Raw genomic sequence first — 25550 nt, 5'->3', positions numbered from 1 at the left:
CAAGGAAAAGGGGGGCGGGGGGTGGCCAGCTCACCAAATTTCTAGGCTCTCCTGTTAAGAACATCATGCTCTCCTAGACCTCAGGTTTCTACCCAGGCAGCAGCTGTTAGGCCCACAGAGGTCTGGATGGGCTTGACTGCTCAAGTGTTCCCTAGAGAGACACCTGTCATGTCAAGGAAAGAGCCACAGACCTGCAGCTAAAAACCAGTTCAGCCACGCTCTGACTTAAGCAAGTCCCGTAACGCTGAGGTCCGATCTCCTCATCTAGAAAACAGAGATGGTTATAAGAACATCACAGACTTTTTTAAGAGGATAACATGAGACGATGCAGGTAAAGTTGCTGAACTACGGATATTATTATTTGCAATTCTTGTTAACTAGGGTGTAAACATGACACCAATCTTGTTTGTAAACCTGTTATTGTTTAAACCAAACATTTTAAAAATGTGCTCGTCCTGGATTTGAAATAATGGAGACCCGACAACCAGAGAAGAAAATCTCAAGTTACCTCGGCCACAGAAGAGTGTGAGCTCGGCGAGGGTATGACCATGTGTCCTGAGAGCGAGATGAGGGACAGGAAGTACTGGCTGGAGAAACGGCCTCATGTCTACATGTTCAGGAGAAAGAAAAAACTGCTCCTTGCCCTTGCTGTCCCAGAGGCTGGGGGCCGCGCCAGGCAGCCGAAGGTGTCTGCCTGAAGGGCAGAGCGCAGAGAAATGGCATCTGCATGACTCCCTTTGGCAGCTTCTGGGCTTGCCCAGCCAGGTTCCCTGCGCATTGCTTGAATTTGACTCAGAAGGGAGGTAAGCATCCTAGACACAGCCTAGATGGGCCTGGATGTGAGGCCCACAGCACAGCAACTTCAGACGCTTCAAGGCATCATCAGCTGGTTTTAAGACCGAATGAGAATGAGAGACAGAAAGAGACGGAAATTAGGCCAACCAATAAGCTTTCTTTCCCTGAGCATCTTCATTAAAATTCAATCACAGAAGGCTACCCAGGCAAGTTCTAGTATATTCCAACATATGGAGTGCTCTCCATTAACAGATCTGGACAGAAGGTAATGTAAAAACATATAAAATATTAACACTTCCTAAGTGTTGCTCAGCAGAAGAAATACAAGTCTCTGAAATGTGTCACACAGGAGATTTGACTTGGAACAGAAGCCTATAGTTAACAAAAATTCAGTAAGGAGGAGAAAAAGGAAACAATAAAATCAGGTTAAATCATCAATCAAAGACAGTTTATGCTTTTTGGACCAAATAGTAAATAAAAAGTCAGAAAGCATTCTTTTTTTTTTTTTTTAATGCATGTACCTAATATAGTAAAGGGACTGTTGACCATAAATAAGCTCAAGGTGAAAAGCTTCCTCTAAAACAAAAAGCAACTAAATTAAAAAAGACAAAAACTAAAATCAATAGCGAATGCATTCTATATAATAAAACATTTCCCTCAGAAAACTGATTGAAAAAAATACATATACAGCTTGTTTTTATAGTTAAATTTTTAACCTCTGGTGCATAATAATAACTGAAAGAATTCTGAGAAATCAGACAAAAGTATTTGGCGGATTTGAATTAATGGGCCAAGCAAGCTTTTTTTCCTTGGCTTCCCTGTCAAACGAATCATAGATTGAGTCTTTGGTTACAGTTCTGGCCGATGGAGGGATTTCTGAGATGCCGACATAGTTTTTTTTGGCCATTCTTGAACTGGTTGTGATAGTATAGGCATTGCTTCGGTAGCACTTCATCGAGGACATGCAGAAAGTCTCTTTCATGCCTCTCCTGAAATTGGCATTGTAAATGGAATACAGAGTAGGTTTAGAGGCTGAGGAACTAAAGGATAGCCACGTGACAGCAGTGAACACAAGGGAGCTTTGCTTACCGTCTCGCTCCTGGGGGTGCCACAGCTGAGCAACATGAAAGGGCAGCCAAGAGACCAAGAACAGCAGATTTAGAATGAGGAGCATCTCGATTGTCCTCACTTTTGTCCTCGGGACAACATTCGTGGTCCGCCTCACCGTCCGGCCATCAGTGCCGATTCTCCAAATGTATTTTATGACCTTTTGGTAAAATAGGATTATGAGGATGCATGGGATCACAAAGCTCACCAAGAAATGGATGACAGTATAGGCGCTTCCTTCCCAAGAGGAGGGAAGGAAATAGTTGCAGTGGTTGTCCCAGCTGGAGCCGTAGAAGAACAACACAGGGGTCACAAAGGTCGCCTCGAAGATCCAGGAGGCGGCGATCATCTTCTTGGCTTTCTCTCTGGACACCTTGAAGCTCAGTGGGTAGACGATGGTGTAGAACCGGTCTATGCAGATGGACAGGAGCACGTAGATCTGGACTCCCGGGGTGAGATACTGAAAGTAGCGCACGGCCCTGCATGTGGCGCTGCCCAGCGTCCAGCGGCCGGTGGAGAACTGCAGCAGGACGAAAGGCGTGCTGGCCACGCTGACCAGGAGGTCGGCGCATGCCAGGGACACCACAAAGTAGTTGGTGGTGGACTGAGTTCTCCTGCTGCGGTGGATGACCAGACACACCAGGGAGTTGCCAAAGACAGAAAGCAGCCACAGGGCCCCAAAGAAAGTGCTGGCTGCGGCCACCTCCCCGGGGCTCGGGCCATACTGTGGGTCTGTTCCGTTGCTCCTCCAGCTGTGCTCTGGGGAGAGCTCCGTCAGGTCTTGGCTCGGCAGAGGGGCGGCCGTCTCTGCACAGCTGTGGTTGTGAAGCGGCACCAGCAGTGTAGGAACAACCAACGGTGGCTTGCTGTTATCCATTCTGTGAGCAAAAACCATATTCATTTTTCCCCTCTTAGTTCTAGATAAGGAAAGAAGAATGAGGCCTCCTGTTAAAACGGTGTTACAAGGATTGATTCCTAAGGCTAACAATGATTTAGGATGCTTAGGTCAGTTGTCATTTGTCAAGGAGGACTTGTGCGTTGGTAGGAAAACATGACTACTACCCAGAAAAAGCTCTGGCTCTGTTTCTCTTTCATTTTAGGGCTGTTTCAGCTGAGCCCAGCTCAGGGTCTCCTTGGCCTCCCCTCTCTCCTGACCTTCGTCAAATGTGGTGGAACACACAGCAAGCCCCAGTCCTCACTGACCCTTGTTCCCTTCACGTGCTGGGGATCGCAGAGGGGTAGGGATCTCAGATCTAGCTCACTTTAAGGGTTTACCCCCAAATGAAGAACTGCTGGAATTCTGGGAAGCATATGAGAAGTTCCTGAATGTCCTAACACTAAAGTAGTGAGGCTGCAAGGGAGGAAAACTTGGGCAGATGGAAACACAGACGTCAGCTATGGAAATAGCTAACGGGAATCTGAATGCAGACTGGCTGGCTACTGGGAAGGACCCCTCACTTACTGCAGAATTCCCATTACAGAAGCATCGTGGAAGTACATGGAGCAAAAGTAACACTTTCGGGTGAGCCAGAAGTAGCTCCTCATTTAATGACACAAAAACACAGCCTATTTTCCCCCAAAAGACGATGACATATTTGATGCTACTGTTGTTACTGTTTCATAAAAAGACACTGAGAATGTACAAGATGTCCCCTAACGAATGTAAAACCAGGTTGCTAGAAACCTTATGGCATTCAGATAATTATAAGCAATCAACTCTAACTTTACCCAGCCTTTATTTTAACTTTTTCTTACTACTATTCAGTTAGGGGGAAAAAGTTACACTTTTTAACAGGGGAAAACACTGTATCATTGTGAGCCATTCAATTAAAATTGAGGTGACTTTGGCTGCGGTCATCTTTAAGGTTTAATTTGGTCTGAATCTAGTAAGCAGAAAGAGAAAGCACAGCAACTGAATCCATAATAACCAGGTCTGGGGCACAGGGGAGGGTGCCCCAGCAACAGGCTCTGCCTCTTGCCCTTCCTCAGGGGCAGCTGTCACTATACCTCACAAAGAAATGTTTCTGTGGGGTCAAAGGACAGTTCCTAATGACCCATTTTGCCTTGAAGGATATTTACAGTGATCTGTGGTCAGGAGAGGATGTTAATATATATTGTCCTCACCAAGAAACCCCATTCAACAAAAGTCTGAAGCTCAGGGTGATGTACCAATGGCCAGGTCCATGTTCCCTTCAAGGCTTTTTTTGTCCATGAAGCAGCCCTACTTAATTTCTTAAAGGGAAACATAAGGTGATTAATTATTTTAATAATTAAAAGACCTTTAAGCATGCCTGGCTGGTTGATAGTAAGTTGTAAGACTAGCAACCATACTTTCCATATAAAAAATTAGGACAGAGTCTGAAAACAGGACATCAGATCTAAAACGAGCACTGTCCTTGAACATCCGTAATGCATGTGTGTCATCCTTACAAAATAAAAATCATCTTTTCACCTTTATGTGTGCAAAAGCTACAACATTGAAAAAAGAAAAAAAACCTAAAGTTTTTTTTTTTTTTAAAGATTTAAAGTTTAAAAGGACTGATACTGAAGCTGAAACTCCAATACTTTGGCCACTTGATATGAAGAACTAACTCTTTGGAAAAGACCCTGATTGCTAGGAAAGACTGAAGGCAGGAGGAGGAGGGCATGACAGAGGATGAGATGGTTGGATGGCATCACCGACTAGATGGACATGAGTTTGAGTAAAACTCCGGGAGTTGGTGATGGCAGGGAAGCCTGGTGTGCTGTAGTCCATGGGGTCGCAGAGTTGGACACAACTGAGCAACTGAACTGAGCTGAAAGCTTAAAAATACAAGAGACAAGCAACATTCCCAGAGAGAAAGGGCAGTTCTGAATTTGTGGGGGAATGCCTGTGGCCGAAACAGAACAGGAGCTGGTGGCACGGGCACTTTCCCGTAGCTCCACACACACCTGGAAGCCTCTGAACTTCCTTCTGCTTCTTTCTTCCTCTCGTAGCAAAGCTCTGCAGATCAAACTCAAAATCACCACCACCACCACCACTGATGCACTGCAGGGGTCTTCTTCTGTCCCTTCCGCCTGCAGCTTTACAAGCGTGTCCGACCCCCACCATACACACACACACATACCCTCCTGGAAACGGGACAAGGGAGGGGCTTCCCCTGTGATCCAGTGGTTAAGACTCCACACTTCCACTGCAGGGGAAGCATGTTTGATCCCTCACCAGGGAACTAAGACCCCACAAGCTGTGGGGTGTGGCCAAATAAGAAAAGGAAATGGGGCACGACACCCTGAGGAGTTGTGGAGTCTAGGTCTCACCTGATTGAAGGCATGGCTTTTCTGATTGGACCTAAAAGTGCCGCACCTCTGTTTACTCATTCAGTACACCAAGAAACTATGCTAGGTGCTAGGAAAACCAACGAAAAGTAAGGCCAGTAAAAGGGTAAATGTATAAATAAGCTGTCTGCCATATTATAACTAAAGTCTATAATAATTAAAATTGACAGATAAGGAGCTAAGTGGCAGAGAAAAACAGGGACCCAATTGTGCTTGGAAAAGGGAAGGAAAGGAAAGGCTTCACATAGGAGACGAAGGTGTGAGCCAGGGACCTGGAGGATGAAGGTCCCTTCTTCAGGAAGACAAGGGTTTAAAAAAGAAAAAAAAAAAGTCCCAAACATTCCAAGGGAGAGAGATAGCATGTGGAATAACTTGGGGGTCATCCTTCTAGGGCTGACCTTTTGGGGGCCCTTTTCCCCTTCAGTTCAGTTCAGTTGCTCAGTCGTGTCCGACTCTTTGCGACTCCATGGACTGCAGCACACCAGACCTCCCTGTCCATCACCAACTCCCGGAGCTTACCCAAACTTATGTCCATTGAGTCAGTGATGCCATCCAACCATCTCATCCTCTGTCGTCCCCTTCTCCTCCTGTGTTCAATCTTTCCCAGCATCAGAGTCTTTTCCAATGAGTCAGCTCTTACCATCAGGTGGCCACAGTATTGGAGTTTCAGCTTCAGCATCAGTCCTTCCAATGAACACTCAGGACTGATCTCCTTTAGGATGGACTGGTTGGATCTCCTGGTCCAAGAGACCCTTAGAGGTATAGTTTTCTGCAGACCATACTGCTCAGACCATACAGTCTCTGCCCTACAATTAAACTGACCTATATTTTTCCTGTGGTTATAATGAGAAGTTACATTTTCCGCATTCATGGGCTGAAATGTAGTCACCCGGTGGATGAGAACATTAACATATGCAGAATGGCTGTGGTTCCCTCTTTCATAGAGCATTTTGTGACTCCTTTTCCCAGTTTGTTTTGCTTTAGAGCCATGCTGGACGTTCTCAGGGAGCTTTACAAAATGCTGATGCCAGGGTCCTTCTCTAGGGATTCCGGTTTAATTGCTCTGGGGTGCAGCCTGGGCATCGGGAGGTTTCAAGAGTTCCCCAGGTGATCCCAATGTGCAGCCCGGATTAACAATCACTGCTTTAGAATTGCTTCCACATTTCTGTCTTCTCCCATTAACTATGGGGTCCTGGGAAAAGGGCGTTATTCTTTGTCCATGCTCCACAGCTTCCACTGAAGTTCTTTACATTAATAATCGCTTATTAGCTATTGAATGAATTGACTTCATAAAGATAGAGAGCTGAAATACAGGCCTCCTACTCTAGGTGGCTCTGTTAGGAGAATTAAAAGCAGAGATATAAAACTCACTGTGTGTTCTCAGAGAGCTGGGATGCTGGTTACCATGGTGACAGGGGGAAACATGGCCCCTGACAAGAGCAGGGCAGGTGAAACTAAAGGCACCCAGGTCAACTCTCGTTTAAGGGCGAGTAAAGGCAGTTTAGGTGACCTCAGACAGCCTCCTGTACCCACTCGCAGAAAACATGGTCTGCCATATTATAACTAAATTCTAAAATTCTAAAGTAAATGTTAAGAAAGCTCTCCCCTGCTCCATTAATTTGGAAATAAATATATCTTTAAGGGAGTATTTCTGAAATACAGAGGCTGCGTAATTAGTAGTTGTGTCTGGGTCATCCATATTCAGTAATTTTAGCAGCAACAGGAAAGCCGTCTTCACCTCTTTCCAGCTCATCCTGTCTCTTCCCAACCAGCCCTGAGACTACCACATGACACACCAGATTGAGTTGAGACGGAGGGTCCCTATTAATATATTCCTTTATCTCTGTATTATCTAAGAGAGGAATTATTCATCTGTTGGGCTCTAAGAGATGCGTTTTAATATACAGGTTGGGAAAATGGTGGATGAGCTGACATGATATAGAGCTAGGGAATGAGAGACCTCTGTAATGATGGGGCTTTGCGTCTATATATAAAATGATATGTCTGTCACTTCATACTATAATTTTTATTTTGAGTGCTGTCTTCCCCTGTTGGGTTATGAATTCCTTAAGGACGGGGACTGTGTCTTTACTTCTATATCCCTGCAGCACATAGATATTAATAAAGGTTTACTGAATAAATAAATGGGTAGATATGTTAAGAAAAATTATCCATTATTTGAAAATAAGGCACAGAGAGCATAGCATAATTTTTTAATATCATGCTAGGACACTGTTACATGGGCTTCCCCAAGGATTATTTAATTCTCTGGAAGAATGTATCTGTTCTTGATTTTGCTATTTACAATATGACTAGCACCCAGACATTACATGTAAACATGCAAATTTGTTTAGTAGAAAAAATAACCCCAAAGGTTATAGATTTATTGCCCTGGAGAAGGCAATGGCACCCCACTCCAGTACTCTTGCCTAGAAAATCCCTTGGACAGAGGAGGCTGGTAGGCTGTAGTCCATGGGGTCGCTAAGAGTCGGACACGACTGAGCAACTTCACTTTCACTTTTCACTTTCATGCACTGGAGAAGGAAATGGCAACCCACTCCAGTGTTCTTGCCTGGAGAATCCCAGGGACAGGGGAGCCTGGTGGGCTGCTGTCTATGGGGTCGCACAGAGTCGAATACGACTGAAGCGACTTAGCAGCAGCAGGACAATAACCAGTTTTGCGCCTCCTAGCAATCTTATGCTCACATTATTTACAGAAACAAACAAACAGGAACACCCCCCCCTCAATCCCTATAAATATCCATTTATTCAAATGCTCTTGGAAGCAACCTTATTATCTCATTGGTTCCTTCAGTAATAAGTTAATGAATTTTTGACATTATGTTCATTTCTATGCTTGAATGAGAATCATGATGAATGAGAACCATGACTTTAACCTTTGGAAAACTGTATTTCGATGGGTATTTGAATGATTAGATACTAATGAGAGGACCACAAAAAAGAATCAGAGGGGCACAGATGATAAACTTCACAGTTTGCCAGAGGCTATTCCCAGATAAGTGACTCATTGCTGGGTAGGTTTCTTCCAGACTCAGGAAACCCTAACAACTGATTTATTTTTCCCTCCTGAAATTACACAGATTCAGAGATATTCCCATAATATAGGAAGACTATGGCAAATTAGAATTTTATGTTAAATTTATATATGATTTGGTTGGGAAAAAAATGAATGGAAACATTTTCTGTAGAATTAGCCACACAGCCTGTGGCTAATGAGCAGTGAGAGTAACTGCAATGAAGACAGGCGTGATAGTAGCATCAGTACCACCAAGAGTTAGCACTTTGTGTGTGTGTGTGTGCTTTTTATCTTTCAGGTATTTCACATGCAGAGACCTTCCAGAGAAAGAGGTAATGTTATTAGCCCTATTTTTCAAATGAAAAAACTGAAGTTCTTCCCCAAGGTCATACAGTTGGAAAGTGGTCACCCAAGACTGCCTTGCTCCAAAGTCCACACTTTTAACCACCACTGGCACTTCATTCACTTTCACTTTTCACTTTCAGGCATTGGAGAAGGAAATGGCAGCCCACTCCAGTGTTCTTGCCTGGAGAATCCCAGGGATGGGGGAGCCTGGTGGGCTGCCGTCTATAGGGTCGCACAGAGTTGGACACGACTGAAGCGACTTAGCAGCAGTAGCAGGCACTTCATCTCCCAGGGGAGCCACAATGGGCTGGATCTAAATTTGGAGGGTCAAACTGGCTGTACATAGACTTCTCAATCAAACACGAATATAAAATTCCCCCACAGACTCTTGCAACCCACAGATACATCTGTTCAATATGTTAGCTCAGAAATATGTGACACAGTGAACATTTTGGGGGAAAAAATCACTCCCACTATATACTGCAGGGAGGCTTAGCATCAAAAGTGCAGTAGACATGCTGGTCTGGAAACACAGCCTTTCTTCAGAATAAAGAATGTGAGAGTGTTGAAAACTCATTATCAGATGACTGACTGCTGCCTTGTAAATGTAGAATGAAAGCAGAACTCTAGCCTTCAGTTTGAATCGAAGTGTAGAAAAAGTCTGAACAATTCAGTATCACCCCAAGTAGGAAATTCTCTCTTAAATTTTAACTGTTGTAATTTAAGAAATATGATGGTGGTAGACATTTTCCTTAAACCTTTCACTGTTTTGTACGCTTGATTTGCCTACATATGAAATAAGATTGGAACGGAGATGGGCTGGGACTAGTTTGCATGGGGCTCCTCAGAGCACATTCCTTCCCAATTCCAAGTTCAATGACATCATGTTGGCATCATGAATCAGCCAAGGTAGGAACAGTCGCACCACGAGACTGACAAGCACCACAAATAGGCTCTTTCCCTGCAGAGCCAGCAGGGCAGTTCACAGACCAACCTATCTGAACGCCCTGAACTTACATACATCCCTGAATTTACGAACGGCTAAGGAGGTCACACAGGCTCTTTGGAAGCTTCCTGAGTTCCTATCTCGCTTCTTGGCTCTGAGCTATGGCTCTGGTGTGGACACTGAGCTAAGCACTTTATAGAACTACATAAGGCCCAGGTAGCTACCAGTATGACTGTGGTGGAGGAACAGGAAAACCAGAAAGAGAGAATACATGTTCTCATAATGAGCCATGCAGACAGGGTTGCCAGATGAAACACAGGAAGCCCAGTTAAGCATGAATTTCAGATAAATAACAGATAATTTTTTAACACAACTATGTCCCATCCTATTATTACTATCCTATTTATTACCTAAATCTGACAAACCCGCACACCTAGAACATAATCTTCTGCTGAGAGATACTCACTTTTCAGCTCACAATATAGGACTATTGCAAAGTGGTTATGTGTACAGGCTTTGAAGCAGACTGAAGCAGGACTACCATCTCTGTCACTCATTATCTAGTTGTGTGACCCAAAACAAGTTATCTAACCCTCTTGATTCCAGTATTCTCATCTGTAAAATGAGAATCTGTTCAGTCATGTTTTTGTGACTCCATGGGCTGTAGCCCACCAGTTTTCTCTGTCAATGGAATTTTCCAGACAAGAATACTGGAGTGGGTTGCCATTTCCTACTCCAGGGGATCTTCCCAACCCAGGGATTGAACCTGCATCCCTTGCATTTCCTGCATTGGCCAGTGGATTCTTTACCACTGTGCCACCTGGGAAGCCCAGAAAATGAGGACAATTAGTCCCTATTTCATTTGATTATTATGAGGATTAAATGAGATAATATATGCTCAGGAGTTAAATGAGTTATTACAAGTCAATCTGTCTGGTACAACACCCTCAGTAAGTGTTATCCTACTATAGTTCCAAAACACACCTAGCTTGGTGTCTGACACATAGCAAGTGCTGAAAATATTAGCCCTACTGTTAGCCCATAAAAGTCTTCTAAGCCATATGACAAGCAAATTTTAGTAACCACAGCACACATCTCACCCTAGTCATATTACTAACATTGGTCACATAATTTAGGATTAAGGATGAATGGCTTTTGTCAAGGGCCTGAATACCTCATCATTGACAGCACTGCTTTTAAGGGGAAAGTCACTGAGGTCCAAACAAATAAACATAATCTTTCTCCAAGTTTCTTTATGTTGGGGATTTTTGTGTGTGTGTGTGTGACATATTTTCAGATTAGGGCTTCCCTGGTGGCTCAGAGGGTAAAGCATCTGCCTGCAATATGGGAGACCTGGGTTTGATCCCTGGATCGGGAAGATCCCCTGGAGAAGGAAATGTACAACCCACTCCAGTATTCTTGCCTGGAGAACCCCATGGACAGAGGAGCCTGGTAGGCTACAATCCATAGGGTCACAAAGAGTTGGACATGACTGAGTGACTTCACTTTCTTTTTGCCAGATGAAACTTTTTCTTATACCCTGAACCAAAATATGTATTGATAATCTAACTGGATTGACTGGGTCTTTCTCAAAAGCATACAGACTCTATCCTGCTTAAATTATTTCCTTTAGATAATTCTGAATAATTGCAAAAGAACCTCATAATTCCAGTGAAAATCAAGTTTCTTCTCCACCATCTGAGACTCCTGGCATTGTGACTTATAAGCTTGAAATTTTCCCTAATGCCCTTCTCTCTTTCCTCTGGTTATACAATATATATAAGTATTTCTTCATAATATTTCCAGGTCTGTGCCTTTCAATCTGTTTCCCAACTGAGATCAAGCAGTTTTCTGAGATCAGATGAGACTCATTTTCTCTTGGTTTGAATATCTGTCCTGCTTTCAAGGAGAGCATGATTTTTTTTGAACAGGAAAGGGTTTTCAAAAAAGCCTCTTCTAACATCACAAATGCAGGAGACCTGGGTTTGATTCCTGGGTTGGCAAGTTCCCCTGGAGAAGGGCATGGCAACCCACTCCAGTATTCTTGCCTGGAGAATCCCAGGGACAGAGGAGCCAGGTGGGCTACAGTCCACGGGGTTGCAAAGAGGCGGACACGACTGAGCGACTAAACACACACACAACATCACAAAATATCCCCAAATAACGACATTGCTGGTGAGAAATTCTAGATATCTAGATTTAAGGAACTGTATTCTTCTTTTGGAGAAGTGGCAACCCACTCCAGTGTTCTTGCCTGGAAAATCCCATGCACAGAGGAGCCTGGTGGGCTACAGTTCATGGGGTCACAAGAGTTGGATACGGCTTAGCAACTAAACCACCACCACCACCATTCTTCTTTTATCGCCTTTACCTTTTTTTTGTTTTTCACATAAATTTGAAAATATTAGAAATAAACAGAGTCAGCATCCTTGGCGTGATTTCCAGAAATCAGGAGGGCTTCTATCCCCTCTGCTTCCCTCACCATTAGAGCAACATTCTTTTAGGGTCCAAGTCCCATTTTAGTATGCATGCTGCTGAAGTGAGCACCAAAGTTCCATTTAAAATGTAAATGCTTCTTAAAGAGTAAATTTTAGAATATATTATCAGTAGAACAGTGGTGATATCTGAGACCCCTTCTATCTTGTAGAGCTATGATCTTAGTGAAAATGAAAAACAGAAGAGATGCCAAAAAGCAAATGCCATAAGGAACAGTCAGGATCTAGAGAAAATGAAGATAGGGTGTTATATTGTGGGAAGGGATGGGTGGAGGGTGAAAGGTTGAAGCTGAAGAAGATAAACTTCACCGACTTGACAGTTTTGTGTGGGTATGGCTGGCACTGGAGAGATACTTGACCCACAGAAGTCCAACAGAAAGGAGCCCAGGCTTCACCCACGTGGAGGATTATGTTGATCACAAGTGGCAATCCTCCCCAGACTCTCTGTAGACCTAGCTGCAGGAGGAAATGTTAGGTCATACCAGCTCCTCTTTGGGGGAATGTATCAGGGACATGATCCAGTATTTCCCACCCCAACTGCCACTTAGTCGGGATCTATGTGGAAGTTTGAATAACACTTCCTGTCTCCCTACTGTTCTCACAAAGTCTGTGGTCAGATAAAATGCGAACGAAACAAACAGCAATAAACTTTATCCCACGAGGTGAACACTTTGCTATGACAGTGTATACACCAGCAGTCCTCAATCACACATTTATCTGATAGTATTTATCATCTAGGAGAAGCCAGGATTGGGCTAAGTGCTGGAAATACAGAAGTAAACTAGAGCTCTCCTCTACTGGGAGAAATAATATTACATAGCTAAATAAGAAAAAGTACACAATTAATAAATGGTTAGTGCCATGGAGAAAAACAAAGCAGAATGAAGGTCCAGAATGGACAGGAAAGGGATGGCAAGAAGGTGGTTGGCTGGTCACACCGTGGCCATTCCCAACACCTCCCCTGCCCTCGTGTCTCCAGAAGCTGACAAGGAAAGATAATCACCTTCCACCAACCCTTGCAGCTAGGGGTGGTCATATCAACATCATCTTCTCTGGCCACTGAGACAAGAGAAAGCCTCCTTGTAGGGTGCTGGGAGGCTCGTGAAAAAATTTTTCTTAATAAAAGGAAAAGGGCATGTTGGGAGGGTTCTTTCTTATGAGCCTGGCTATCCCTCACTTTCTGCCTTTGTAAACTGTCACATAATGATATCAGTGCAATTGGTGGTATCTTATGAGTTCAAGGGAAGTCCTAAGACTCTCAAAGATACCATCCAGTGCTCTGACATTATGGAGCTGCCAGAACACCTGCCTCCACACTACTTATTAAGTAGTCTTTGATGTCTTAAGCCCTTTTGAGTTTTCTGTTCAGTTCAGTTCCTCAGTCGTGTCCGACTCTTTGCGACCCCATGAACCGTAGCACACCAGGCCTCCCTGTCCACGACCAACTCCCAGAGTTTACCCAAACTCATGTCCATTGAGTTGGTGATGCCATCTAACCATCTCATCCTCTGTCATCCCCTTCTCCTCCTGCCTTCAATCTTTCCCAGCATCAGTGTCTTTTCAAATGAGTCAGCTCTTCACATCAGGTGGCCGAAATATTGGAGTTTCAGCTTCAACATCAGTCGTTCCAATGAACACCCAGGACTGATCTCCTTTAGGATGGACTGGTTGGATCTCCTTGCAGTCCAAGGGACTCTAGTTTTCTGTTATTTGCCTCTAAATGCAGGGTCTTATTTCAGATAGTCATCAGAGAAGGATTCTCTGAAATGATACTAGAGCTAAAATCCCATTTACAGGAAGCCAGCCATGTGGAAATCAGAATGCATTCTAGGCAGAAGGAAGAAAGAGTCCAAAGGTCCTGGGGCAGGAACAAGCTTGTTATGAGGCTGGAGTATATGAATGTGGAAGAAAATGGTGGTGGTGGTGGTTTAGTCGCTACGTCGTGTCCAACTCTTGCAATCCCATGGACTGTAGCCTGTCAGGCTCCTCTGTCCGCGGGATTCTCCAGACAAGAATACCGTAGTGGGTTGCCATTTCCTTCTCCAGGGGATCTTCCCGACCAAGGAATCGAACCCAGGTCTCCTACATTGCAGGCAGATGATTTACCAACTGAGCTAAGTGCTTCACATAGCTCAAGAAAGAAAATGGTACCTGATATAATCAGAAATGTAGGCAGGGATTAGGTCACATATAGCACTGTAGGGCACAGGTGTTATTCCAGTGAAATCCACTGCAGGTTTTAAGCAATGGATGAATGAGTATTACCTGATTTGTGTTTCAAAAATACAACTTTAGTTGCTGTGTGGGTAGCTGAGAGTAGAGGAGGAGAGAACAGTTAAGAGGCTCTTACAATTACCTAGGTACATGATGACCAGGGCAGTAGCAGTGTAAGTGGAAAAAAGTAGATGGATATTGAAAACATATTGGAGAAAGAGCCACCAAGATTTGCTGACGTGTGACGGGGTAGGGGATGGAGATGTTTCCTAAGTTTGAGGATCTCAGACGCAGAAAGAAAAAGTCTGGGGAACTGGAAATCAGCACTTCTATTTTGGCTGAATTAAATTCCTATTGGATATTCAAGCAGAGCTAGTCAGGTGGCACCTGGACATATAAGTTTGGAGAAATGTCTCTTCAGATTCTTTGCCCATTTTTATTAATTCATTCATCGTTCCATAAACATATTGTAAGATCACACCGTGCAACAGAATGCACTGTGCTAAGAACTGGATGGATATACAATGGCAAATAAAACTGCGTCCCTGCCCTCATGAAGGTCATGGTCTAATTAGTTGTGGAGGGGTGGACAGAAGAGTAAGAAATAAGCACAAATAAAGACCATAAGTTGCGGGCTTCCCTGGTGGTCCAGTGGTTAACAGTCCATCTGCCAATGCAGGAGACTAAGAGACTCACCTTCGATCCCTGGGTCGGGGAGATCCCCTGGAGGAGGGCACAGCAACACACTCCAGTATTCTTGCTTGAAGAATCCCACGGACAGAAGAGCCTAGCAGATTATAGTCCATAGGATTGCCAAGAGTCGGACATGACTCAAGCGACTTACCACGCATGCACGGGAAGATCCCATATGCCGCGAGGCAGCTAAGCTCGTGCACCGTAACTACTGAGCCCCCGCGCTAAATCTATTGAAGCCCGCACTCCCTAAAGCCCGTGCTCCCCAACAAGAGAAACCACTGCAACAAGAAGCCGTGCACCCCAACCAGAGAGTAGCCCCCACTCTCCAAGACTAGAGAAAGACAGCAACGAAAACCTAGCACAAGCCCCTTAAAGGACAGTAAGTCGTTAAAAGTTGTATGAAGGAAAAGAGCTATTGTAAGAGCTTGGCAGCAAGCCCTTTCTTGGGCTGCGAATCTGGGGAAGCCTTGGAGGCAGGAGAAGCAGGGACAGAGGCCAGGGTGCTCTGCAGTAGACTCGCCAGGCCTCCTGCTGCAGACAGAACACAGGCCAAGGAAATCCAGTCCCCACCGGATCCCCAGCTTCCTTTCAGATCCCGAACAATGTTTCAGGCTCTTTGGGTTGCTCTTGTGACTGGCTGTTGTTCTTAGGGTGACTCAGAATTCTTTGCCCCATCACATGGGGGCAGGGAAGACAGAAAGGAGGAAGCGGGGCCTGGAGGGGCAGGGTACTTCTGGGCACTTCCTTTCACTCTGGTACCACAGAGGGGCTCCCCGTTCTCCCTCCCCACTCCCCACTATGTGCCCATCAGGTGCTCTGTGAGCAAAAAGAGGTAAGGAATCAGGGAGGAGAGAGGTCTGACACTCCTCTGAAGGTCACTGCTCCACGGGGGCAGTGGCTGCCCACGGGTACGTGCAACCGGAAGACCCCACTGGCTGGTATAGGGAGAGGTTAAGTCACTGAGATGCTGATGTGCGCGCACTGTGATCCGCACTGTGCTCCTTGCCGGGACTTTTTTCCTGTCCTCTGCTGAGAATGGACCCAGGGCTAAGCTCTCTTGTCTTGGAGGAGAGCCGTCTCAACAGGCCTGAGACAAGCCTGTTTCCTTGGCTTTTGCTTTCTGGGTGCTGGGTTCTCTGGTTGGTGGGGGAGGGGTGGAATGTCTGTATTTCTGTACAGGGGAGGAGAGAGAAACCAGGACCTCTGAAGCAGGAGTGTGGCTGTGCCCCCTGGAGTCCTGCAAAGGGGAGCCCTGGATGAGCACAAGGGACCTTCTGAGGATGATGAAAAGGTTGTGAAATTGGATTATATGATGGTTGTACAATTCTGTAAATGTTAACAAAAATCACTGAATTGTACCCTTAAAACAAGTGAATTTTATGGCATGTAAATAAAGCAATTAAAAAGAAAAGGCAGGCCTGGGACCCTAGCCTCACTTCCTCACTGTGCTCCAAGTAAGGGACAGGTGGAGATGGAGGTTTGCAGGTAGGGAGGTGGGTTCAAGGAATGGAGCTCCCCAGCCGGAAAAGAGGCCACTGCTCCAGGTCAGGGGCGGGGTGGGGGCTATACTGATGCGGCAGCTTCACCAGCCTTCAAGCACACACACCAGTTCAGGCCACAATTACATCTCTGCTATAATCAGAGGGGATCCAAGGGAAGAGGGGCCACCCTATCTTTTTGTAGTGTGTAAGAGCCCCGAGTCCTAGAAAGAGGATAAGAATCCTAGTAATGTTTGTCACCAACTTTCCCATTGTCCTGGTAGGATGGAGCCTTGCCATTATTTAAAGGAAATAACATGTACAGTCTACGGGGTCACACAGAGTTGGAAATAACTGACGCAACTTAGCACACACTCAGACAACATATAGACAGAATGCCACCCCCCACCAAGACGTCCATACTTTCACTCCTGTCAATATGTTACACTAAATAGCAAAAGGGACTCTACATATACAATTATGGCTGTGCAATTTAAAATGGGAAGATGATCTGGAATTAGCCAGGGGGCCCAAACTAATGAGCCCTTTCAGAGATAGAACCTTCTCAGCTGATAGCAGAGAACAATAGAAGCCAGAGACAGATGCAAGAGTGAGAAGGAACTGATATGCTGTTCTGGCTCTGAGGTGGAGGGACCCACATGCAAGAACCAGGGGGAAGCCTTGGGGAGCTACGGGTGGCCCCCAACTGAGAGCCATCAAGGAAACGTGCCCTTGGTCCTACAAGGACGAGGCACGGGATTCTACCAACCACAGATACGAGCTTGGAAGGGGAATCAGCCCTGGAACCTCTACAAAGAGTGCTGTCCTGTCAACACCTTGAAGCCTTGTGAGACTCTAAGCGGAGAAACCAGCCAAGCCCACCCAGACTTCTGATCTGCAGAACTGTTACGTAATCAATGGCTGCACTTGTGCTGGCCAAGTTTGTGTTCGTTTGTGACAGCAGCAACAGAAACATTCAATATAGATTTGTTATAAAACTGAGTGTGAACAATGAAACTCATACCAGCCATTCTATCACCTTCTACTACCCTACCAGTATCTAGGATATTAGAAACCCCCAAAAGCTTAAAGAATGTAGTACTTTCTACTTCACCTTTAATGTTAGACTGTAGGCTGAGAAACCCAAGCTATAATTCTGATTATAAGCACTGAACAGCAAATCAAGAGACCCAGATCTTATTTTTGTCTCAATGTAAGGACCTCAAGTAAATTAACCTCCCTGCATCTCTGTTTCCATGTCTGCAACAAAAATGAGTTGGTCCAGATGATTTCTAAGGTCATGTTCGCTGTATGTACTAAAACTGGCAGGCAGACATCACAATGAGCAACACACACTCATTTAACTTATAAGCCACCACTCTCAGCTGGTGGAGAGCTCCTCCTGAAAGTGCACTTTGATGGGAGGAAAGGGAATCTGTTAAGGGATGCTGGGGTCCAGTCCGAGGTCACTAGTCTTGGTCTCCAAAGGAGAGAGGAATTGCACTGAGGGGTCAGCCAAGCCCTCCTCAGTAGTTACCCTGGATGTGCCAACAATCTCCTACAGAAGATCCCTCACCAGAAGCGGTCTGGTCTAAGAAAACCTGCCACCTGTGTTTGCTTCCCATCCCAGGTAACACCAGACTTCTTAGTGAGGAGAAGTATTTGCTAGAAACCCTAACTGTCCTCTACCAATTTTTCCACCTGTCTTCCTAGAATGTGATCTTTCAAGTTTTGAAGAAAATAATTTGGCCAAGGAATTTGCACCTCAGTAAACTCAGTTTATTACAACAAACATTGTTTGAACAGCTGCTGTGTGCTCGTTGAATTCAAGTTTTGTAGGGAAATGTTCAATTTCATTTCCAATCTCTGATTTCAGTATCAACATCTTTAGTTATGAGACTGAAATAGGAGAGATGTCGGGAGGCAAAGACCAGATTCATGACACTCAAAGCAAAGAGCTGAACACTGGATGCGATCTACAGCCTTTTGAAAAGAAGGAGAAGGATTCATTAAGAATCGAGTATAAGCACTGAATAGCGAGTTACCAAAAACTTCTCTTTTTCAGAAGCATTTACATGCTGTCTCACATCAAGTTCACATCAACACTCTGGGTAAAGTTTGATTTGCACCACTGTCCTCAATCATGGTTTTCCAAGAAAGCTATCCTCAAGCTCATGGAGAAGCTAGATTTGAATGTGCAGCACATGTATTTTTCATGGACAAATTATGCAACTATGTATGTGGTCAGATGTGATTAAAAATACGGTTGGACACATATCTGCATATGTTTCACATGGTTAATAACATATCTTAGTGCCATATATTTTTAGACATTTTATCAGTTAAAATGCTACTGCTGTCACTTCTCAGTGCTTATTTTAATCCTCTCTGCATATAAGCAACGACTGACCGAAATCACCAACACCAGCAATTTTCAACTTCCTCTTCGGAGGTAGGTGTGACATTGAGTCCATACATGAGATATACTCCTACAGACACATCCAGAATTATGTGCAACACTTGGCATTCAGACCACAATCTTCAAGCCAAGAAGTCATGTAGAAAAGAAAATAATTATGTTGACATCCTTAAATTTATTATAATAAGTTTTTTTAAAAATGAATAACCAGCAAACTTTGGTATTTTATTTAGCTAGAAATTATTTGCCACAGACACCCTTTGTTTGGGACATATTTGACACTTTGGATAAGCATTGCCCTGCTATACCATAAGTGTACGCTTGAAATCCCAATTCCTGAAGGCTAAAGGTGCATAGAACCATGGAAAAAGTTATAAGAGAGAAACACATTCTCCACACTGGGCAATGGTGGGATAAGATAAACCTGTGACAAAAGTCCACTAATGAGCATTTTTCTGGAAGTAACTAATTTCCTACCTATGCTCTTTAAAGCCACTGACATCCCAGGCAGGTTTCATAGCCTGTATCCAAATTCAAAGGTGTATTTCTTTCTTAACACGTAGAAGAAAATACTCGAAACGCATTTAAAATATGAAGAGGCTATGTTATCTCAACCACCATACATGGTTCAAAGCACAGGTTCTTAGACTAGTGGTCCAGAGGCCGTTTTGCCTCCCAGGGGACATCTGGCAATACTGGGACGCTCTTGATTTTCAGAACTCAGGGAGGAAAGTGTTGATATCTTGTAGGGAGAGGCCAGGGATGCTGCTAAACATACTACAGTAAAGAGGACCGATGCTCCATTCCCACCACAGAGCTGTCTGATCCAAGATGCCAACAGTGCTGAGGCTGAGAAACTGTGCTCTCGAGCCAACCTGCCTGGGTTTCAAATCACCTGTTTCTTGTACAAGCTACTTAACATCTATGTGCTTACTGTCTTTACCAGTAAAATTAGAATAATAACAGTCTCCACACCTTATTGATTTGTTGTGAGAAAAAAAATGACACAGAAAGGAGCTAAGAACAATGTCCAGAACAAAGCCAGAGCTTAACAAATGTTTACTTCTGTTATCACTATATGCACTGAAAAAGACAGAAGGAAAACACCAAAATTTTAAAATAAGTTGTTTCTAGGTGGCCAGACCACAACTGATTTTTATTTTCATTATTCTTTTATATGTCTTTATATTTTCCAAATTTTCTAGAATTGTATTTATTACTCTAATATTAAAAAAAATATTTTTAAAAGAATACAGAGGAAAGAATTTTCCTTTGGGACATGGTGGAACCAGAAAGACCTGGATTCAGATGCTGGCTTTATTTGCTGTGTGTGGCTTTGGGCAGATTAGTTACCCTGAGCTTCAGTTTCCTGATCAGAAATTGGGTCTAGTAACGCATATCAGAAAGCTTCCATGAAGATTAAACATGACAGTCATTCAGTGCCTTGGAAATATGCTGAATGACAGGCTGAGAGATGAGCGTTTTCCAAGTTTGGCCCAGGAAAAATGACCCTACAAACAGGGAAATATATTCATGATGGTGACTGTCCTTTTGCTTTTTAAACTGTCCTCTCATCTCAACCCACTGTTTGTCTGGACTCAGAGGAGAAATTGCACCCATACACTGATCCTTGTCTCTATTCCTTCTACCTCCTCACATACACATCCTAGGAAAGGATCTGCTAATCTGGTGGGCAGGGCGGACTAGCAGCTGGAAGTTACTGTGAGTGAAAGGCAGGACCCAGGTATCACTTTCACAAGCTTCACGCACCCTCACTATTCCTCCTCATATTTCTTCTTTCATCCCCAGCCTCCAAGCTGAAAGTGTTCTTAGCAAGGTCTCTCCTCCAGGGGAGCCTCTCCACTTTCTCTTTGTCTGCTCCTGTTCGGCTGGTTGAGAGGACTGTCCCCTTTCAGATTTGAGAGGGACGAGTGGAAGCCCAGAGAGACTTCTAGATCCAGGCCTCTTGTGGGCACAGCCCTGCTCATCTGAGGCCAGCAAGTGTGCAGTGGGCAAGCAGCAACGGCCCAGCTGTACAGTGTTTCCAGCAGGGCTGTTTCTTTTCCACAACTCATTCACTCCAGGCCATACTGAAGGCTGGGAGGATGAGTAGACAGGATTAAAGGACACACACCTTATCCACAAACCCCGCTCTTAATGTTCTTAACGTTCCTTAATCAGATGGAAAAAGAATTGTTGTTTAGTCCTAAGTCATGTCTGACTCTTTTGCGACCCCATGGACTGTAGCCTGCCAGGCTTCTCTGTCCATGGGATTTCCCAGGCAAGAATACTGGTGTGGGTTGCAGTTCCTTCTTCAGGGGATCTCCCCAACCCAGGGATCGAACTTTCAGCTTCTGCATTGGCTTTGGCTCACTGCCGCTGAGCCACCAGCAAAGCTGGGAAAAAGAATAGAATGGGTTATATTTGTTTATGCTATCAGGAGGGGTAACTATTTTAAGCCTAGTTATTAACCTGATAAATTCAAATCCCAAGCAACCTTTAAAGATGCTCTGAGACAGTCTCTTGTACTCAGGTCCTAATCACCACAGTATGGAAAAGGCAGTCTGGCTCAATCCATTCTGACTCTGAAGCTTCTCTAGGGAGGAGTCCTGTAGTCCAGTGGGATGGGATCTGGTGCAATATCCTAGGGAGTGGGAGGGATGGTTGGTTAGGACAGGACGGCCTGGGGCAGGGAACTGACCTTCTCAAGGCATTCTCAAGGTGAACGATCTCAACTTGGGAGATGATGCCAGGCCAAAAAAACATCAGAGGAAAATGAGACTATTCAGGGTGCCTCCATCTAGATGTAAATACAAATATCCGGAGAACTACATTCTAAATGTAAATAAAATGTCAGGGGGACTGGTAATCAGCACGAAAAAAATTTATGGATCTTTCTTGAACTCTAGTCTGCTCCAGGGTTGGTCTGACTAGCATATGTAAATTTCAGACATAACTTTGACTGCTGCCATGTTCTCCCCTACTACTCTTTAACCTCCTCAATACCTTTCCCCATAAAAGCATGCAAAGCAAAATAGATATGGGACCCCAGAATGCTGTCAGAGTCTTCAGTCTTCCCACTCTTCATTCACAAGTGCATATTGAGACGATACCATAAACAGGCCAGGTGCTAAGTGCTAGATATCCAGAGATGGAAGAAGTGGGTCCCTTCTGTCCAGAACCTGACTTCAGATGACTACTGTAGTGTTAAGTGTACTTGTTCCAGGGAAATGTAGATTTCAGCAAGGATCAAAGGCTTAATCTAAGAACTAAAGTTCAATAAAGTTCAGGGTGTCAGGGAGACACCCTCCTCTCAAAGCGTTTTTCAGTGAAAGCTTAAAGGGAAACATCTTATCCTAAGGAATTTCACAAATTTTTAATTCCTACCCCCTTTTCTTTCTCTCTGTATCTTTGACCCACCCAGTAATTTCTCTTAGTTTTCCCACAGCATATAAGAATGAGATGTCATCTTTTCTTATCAGGGGCCAGAAGGGGAATGACACAGACCAAGAGGAAGCAAACCTTATATTTCAGATACTTCCAGAAGTTTAAAAAAATCCCTTTTTCCCATAAAACCTAAGATAATTTGTAAAAGAGAGGTCTATTCCCTGTTTTAAAGTATGATAATGTTATTTTAAAGCAATAAATCTAGTCAGTTTGATAAAACATAGTTTCTGTTTATAATTTTAGAAGTTTTTATTTATTTTGAAAACCAAGTAAGTACTGTTAAAGATATATGGTTAAGCTGGTCTTGTTACTAGGTCCTGAGGATGGAAGAATGTTTCTGGATTTAGTTTAAAAAAAAAAAAATCAACCATGATGTAATTTTAGATTTCTTTTTTCCCTTTAGATATCATTTGGTCACCATAGCAACACAGTGTTTTACTACCAGATATCTATACAGCACAAGGGAAGAGAAGAACAGGCACTTACTTACTGAGTTATTTGGGGGTACAGAATGTGACTGGTGGGATAATTCAAAATTAAATATAGACTTCACTGGGGATCTGTTTTAGCCAGGCAAGCCAATTCAATGTTCTAGTAGTGTCAGCTGAACACAATTTGTAGCCAAACCAACTGTTGACATCATTTGAAATAAAAGAAGCAGGGAAGCAACATAGTTCAGTGGTTAACAGCATGGACTCTGATGTCAAGTTTTTTCACTCCAAACCCCATTTCTCCTATTTGATAGCTGTGTGGCCTTGGGAAAGTTCCTTAACTTCTCTGTGTCTTAGTTTCTTCATCTCCAAAATGTGGGTACTAATAATAATTCCCACAGAAGGTTATTATACAGATTAAATAACTGAGTGTGCTTGGAATGATGCCTTATACATAGCAAGAACTTTATAAGTATTTGTTAAATAAAGAAAAAATAAAATGTAAATTTGCTAGTTCCTTTCTTTGTGCTGGGTAGAAATAACCAAAGGAATCAAGATCTGAGTGCATGGCAGATTCTTTTAGCCTGTAACTCTGGAAGATTCCTTTGAGAACTTCCTGGGAGCCTTCTTGGTAGCTATTCTAAAAGATACGAGATTTGGTGGACAGCCTACCATCCCTAACAGAGAGCTGAAAACAATCACAAGCACTCCTGGTATCAGGGACATGAGAAGGAAGATGATCACACAGCACAAAGAAACAGCATGCTAGCCCACTCAGGCTCCCTCAGCCACAGCCAATAACCTTTGGGAACATGGACACAGAATAAACAGCTGAAAAAGCATGAAACAGGATTTGATTGTAGTGACATATGAAATCTGGCTGGTGTCAGTAACATTATTTTTTCCCTCTTTCCAGGATTCAAAGGAAAAAAATCTCTTTCAGCAATGAGTGCTTTGTTTTATTCATTATCACTGTATACAATGTCCATCTCATTTTTCTTCAACAGGCAGTTATTGTGGTGAATTATGCATTTTACAGAACTACCTAGGCATCTTTTCTGGACCTGTGACAAATCAAAAGCCCCTAACCTGCATGTAAGCCGAGACAAAATCTCCGAATGGCCTGGAAAACAGAAGGTATCATATCCTCTGAGCCAAATTTCAGCCACGAAACCGCGGGGTCTCTAGCACATACCTCCATCTGGACTTGATTTCAGAGACGGTCTCCTTGGGTCTTCTTGGTCAGGTTCAGCGCTTGCAGAGGAGTTTGGAGGATGCCATAAACCACCACAGAAGCTTGGGAACACAGTCATATCTGTCCTCTGCCTTCCCCTTGGCTCACAGCCTGCTTCCTGGTAGGAAGACAAGATGACGCTGTGCAGGGTTGACTGTTAAACCATCTTCCCGCCCCCAGCCCCACTCTCCTGGTGCCCCTCCCTTCTCCTTTCCTGGGCTCTGGAATGTGTCACATGGGAAATGGATCATGTGGCTCACAAGGAGAATGTGGCCAGCTTCTCTCTCCCTTCCCCCTCACTTTTCCTTTCAGGAGCACAGAGGCAGAAATCTCCTACCTGATTGGCTCTAACCAAAAATCTCCATATGAAAAGGGGAAGATTCAACCATCCAAACCTCTAGCCTTCTCCACTTTCTTTTTTATTTCTCATCTGAACGTTTTATCCTGGACATGCAGAATTGCTTGGAAGGGAAGGAAAGGATGCTTTCTCCCCAGGCCCTCCCTTTCTTTCTTGTCGTCTGTACTCTAAGTTGGCAAGGTGCTCCCTAAGCTCCCTCCGGAGCCACCTTGGCACATCTGACAAAAATCAAGTGTTCAGCACCACGGACAGCATTATAACCCCTCAGCGCTCATTTGTCTATTTCACTCTCGAGTAAATAGAACCATTTAAAAAATATTTCCCTGAGGTTTTGTGTCTAAATATACACCTGGCCATATATAAGTAGACTCCAACTTCCCCTACTGTCAACTTACTGTTATTTATAAACACAAATATAATTTTTACATATCATCAAATGTCTATCTTCCCACCCCCATCCCACCATCCATCCACACCCTTTAAACATGCTCCATGTTTTGAGGGTGGAGAGGAAATTCTCATTACACAGTTTGCCATATGCCCATATATCTATGCTCACAGGCACAACCACAGAAATATGTAGGTTTCTTGAGTGTGCATGTTCAGATGTCTTCAGCCCCATCCCTAGGCCTCAGGCAGGGCTGAGTTAAGAGGCAGAGAGCGAGCCTGGTAGGAGCTGTTTTGTGCAGGGTCTTTCCTGCCTCGCTGACGTCCCGGTTGCCATGGTGCTAGGTAACTGCTGAAGGGGATGACTGCGTTCAGAACCAGTCACCATGGGACCCTGCTGACTAAAGAAAGGAAGAGGGAATAGAACTGAATTGCAGAGGAGGACTTTCAATTAGCATTTCAGAGCCAAATTTACCTAATGGGCCCCTTCTTTACTGAATTGCTGCTGACCCTAAATCTTGAAAGGATTCTAGGAATTAGTATGGACACTGTGACGGTAACTCCCTCCATCCTTCATTGCTTCTTTCCTTAAAAATCTATTTAGGTGCAACAGAATGAAAATGCCAGCTTCACAGAACGACTGTGGCATGCCATCAGAAAGCAGGGTGGGGGTGGGGGGGTGGGGGTGGAAGAAGACAGGAAACACACTTCTCAGATTGCGGCTTCTGACTTTTATGAGGCCATTCATCAGATCTAACAGTCTTAAGTGGGAGATACACTAGACCTACACCTGAACTAGGAACAACTGTGAATGCTTTATGAGTTTACAGGAGAAAAGATAAATAT

The 25550-nt window shown here is 44.0% G+C and overlaps 1 protein-coding gene across 9 annotated transcripts in view; it reads right to left on the bottom strand.

Moving 5' to 3' along the window:
- Nucleotides 1-932: 932 nt before the first annotated feature.
- The window catches only part of GPR19 (G protein-coupled receptor 19), a 35194-nt gene continuing 10576 nt past the window's right edge, over nt 933-25550 (bottom strand). For 4 of the 9 annotated variants that reach the window (XM_069581283.1, XM_069581281.1, XM_069581285.1 and 1 more), the window contains 2 exons: nt 23921-24077; nt 933-2819 (listed from right to left, as the gene is read on the bottom strand). In XM_069581283.1, the coding sequence (XP_069437384.1) occupies nt 1550-2803 (1254 nt within the window). In that variant the 5' untranslated portion in view covers nt 2804-2819; nt 23921-24077 and the 3' untranslated portion in view covers nt 933-1549. The remainder of the gene's footprint in view (nt 2820-23920; nt 24078-25550) is intronic. The other 5 variants (XM_069581287.1, XM_069581289.1, XM_069581290.1 and 2 more) reach the window with 3 other exon arrangements.

Source organism: Ovis canadensis, chromosome 3, assembly GCF_042477335.2.
Source record: "Ovis canadensis isolate MfBH-ARS-UI-01 breed Bighorn chromosome 3, ARS-UI_OviCan_v2, whole genome shotgun sequence".
Lineage (NCBI taxonomy): Eukaryota > Metazoa > Chordata > Mammalia > Artiodactyla > Bovidae > Ovis > Ovis canadensis.
Note: the sequence above shows the minus strand (reverse complement) of the source record. Positions and strands in the feature narration are given on the sequence as shown.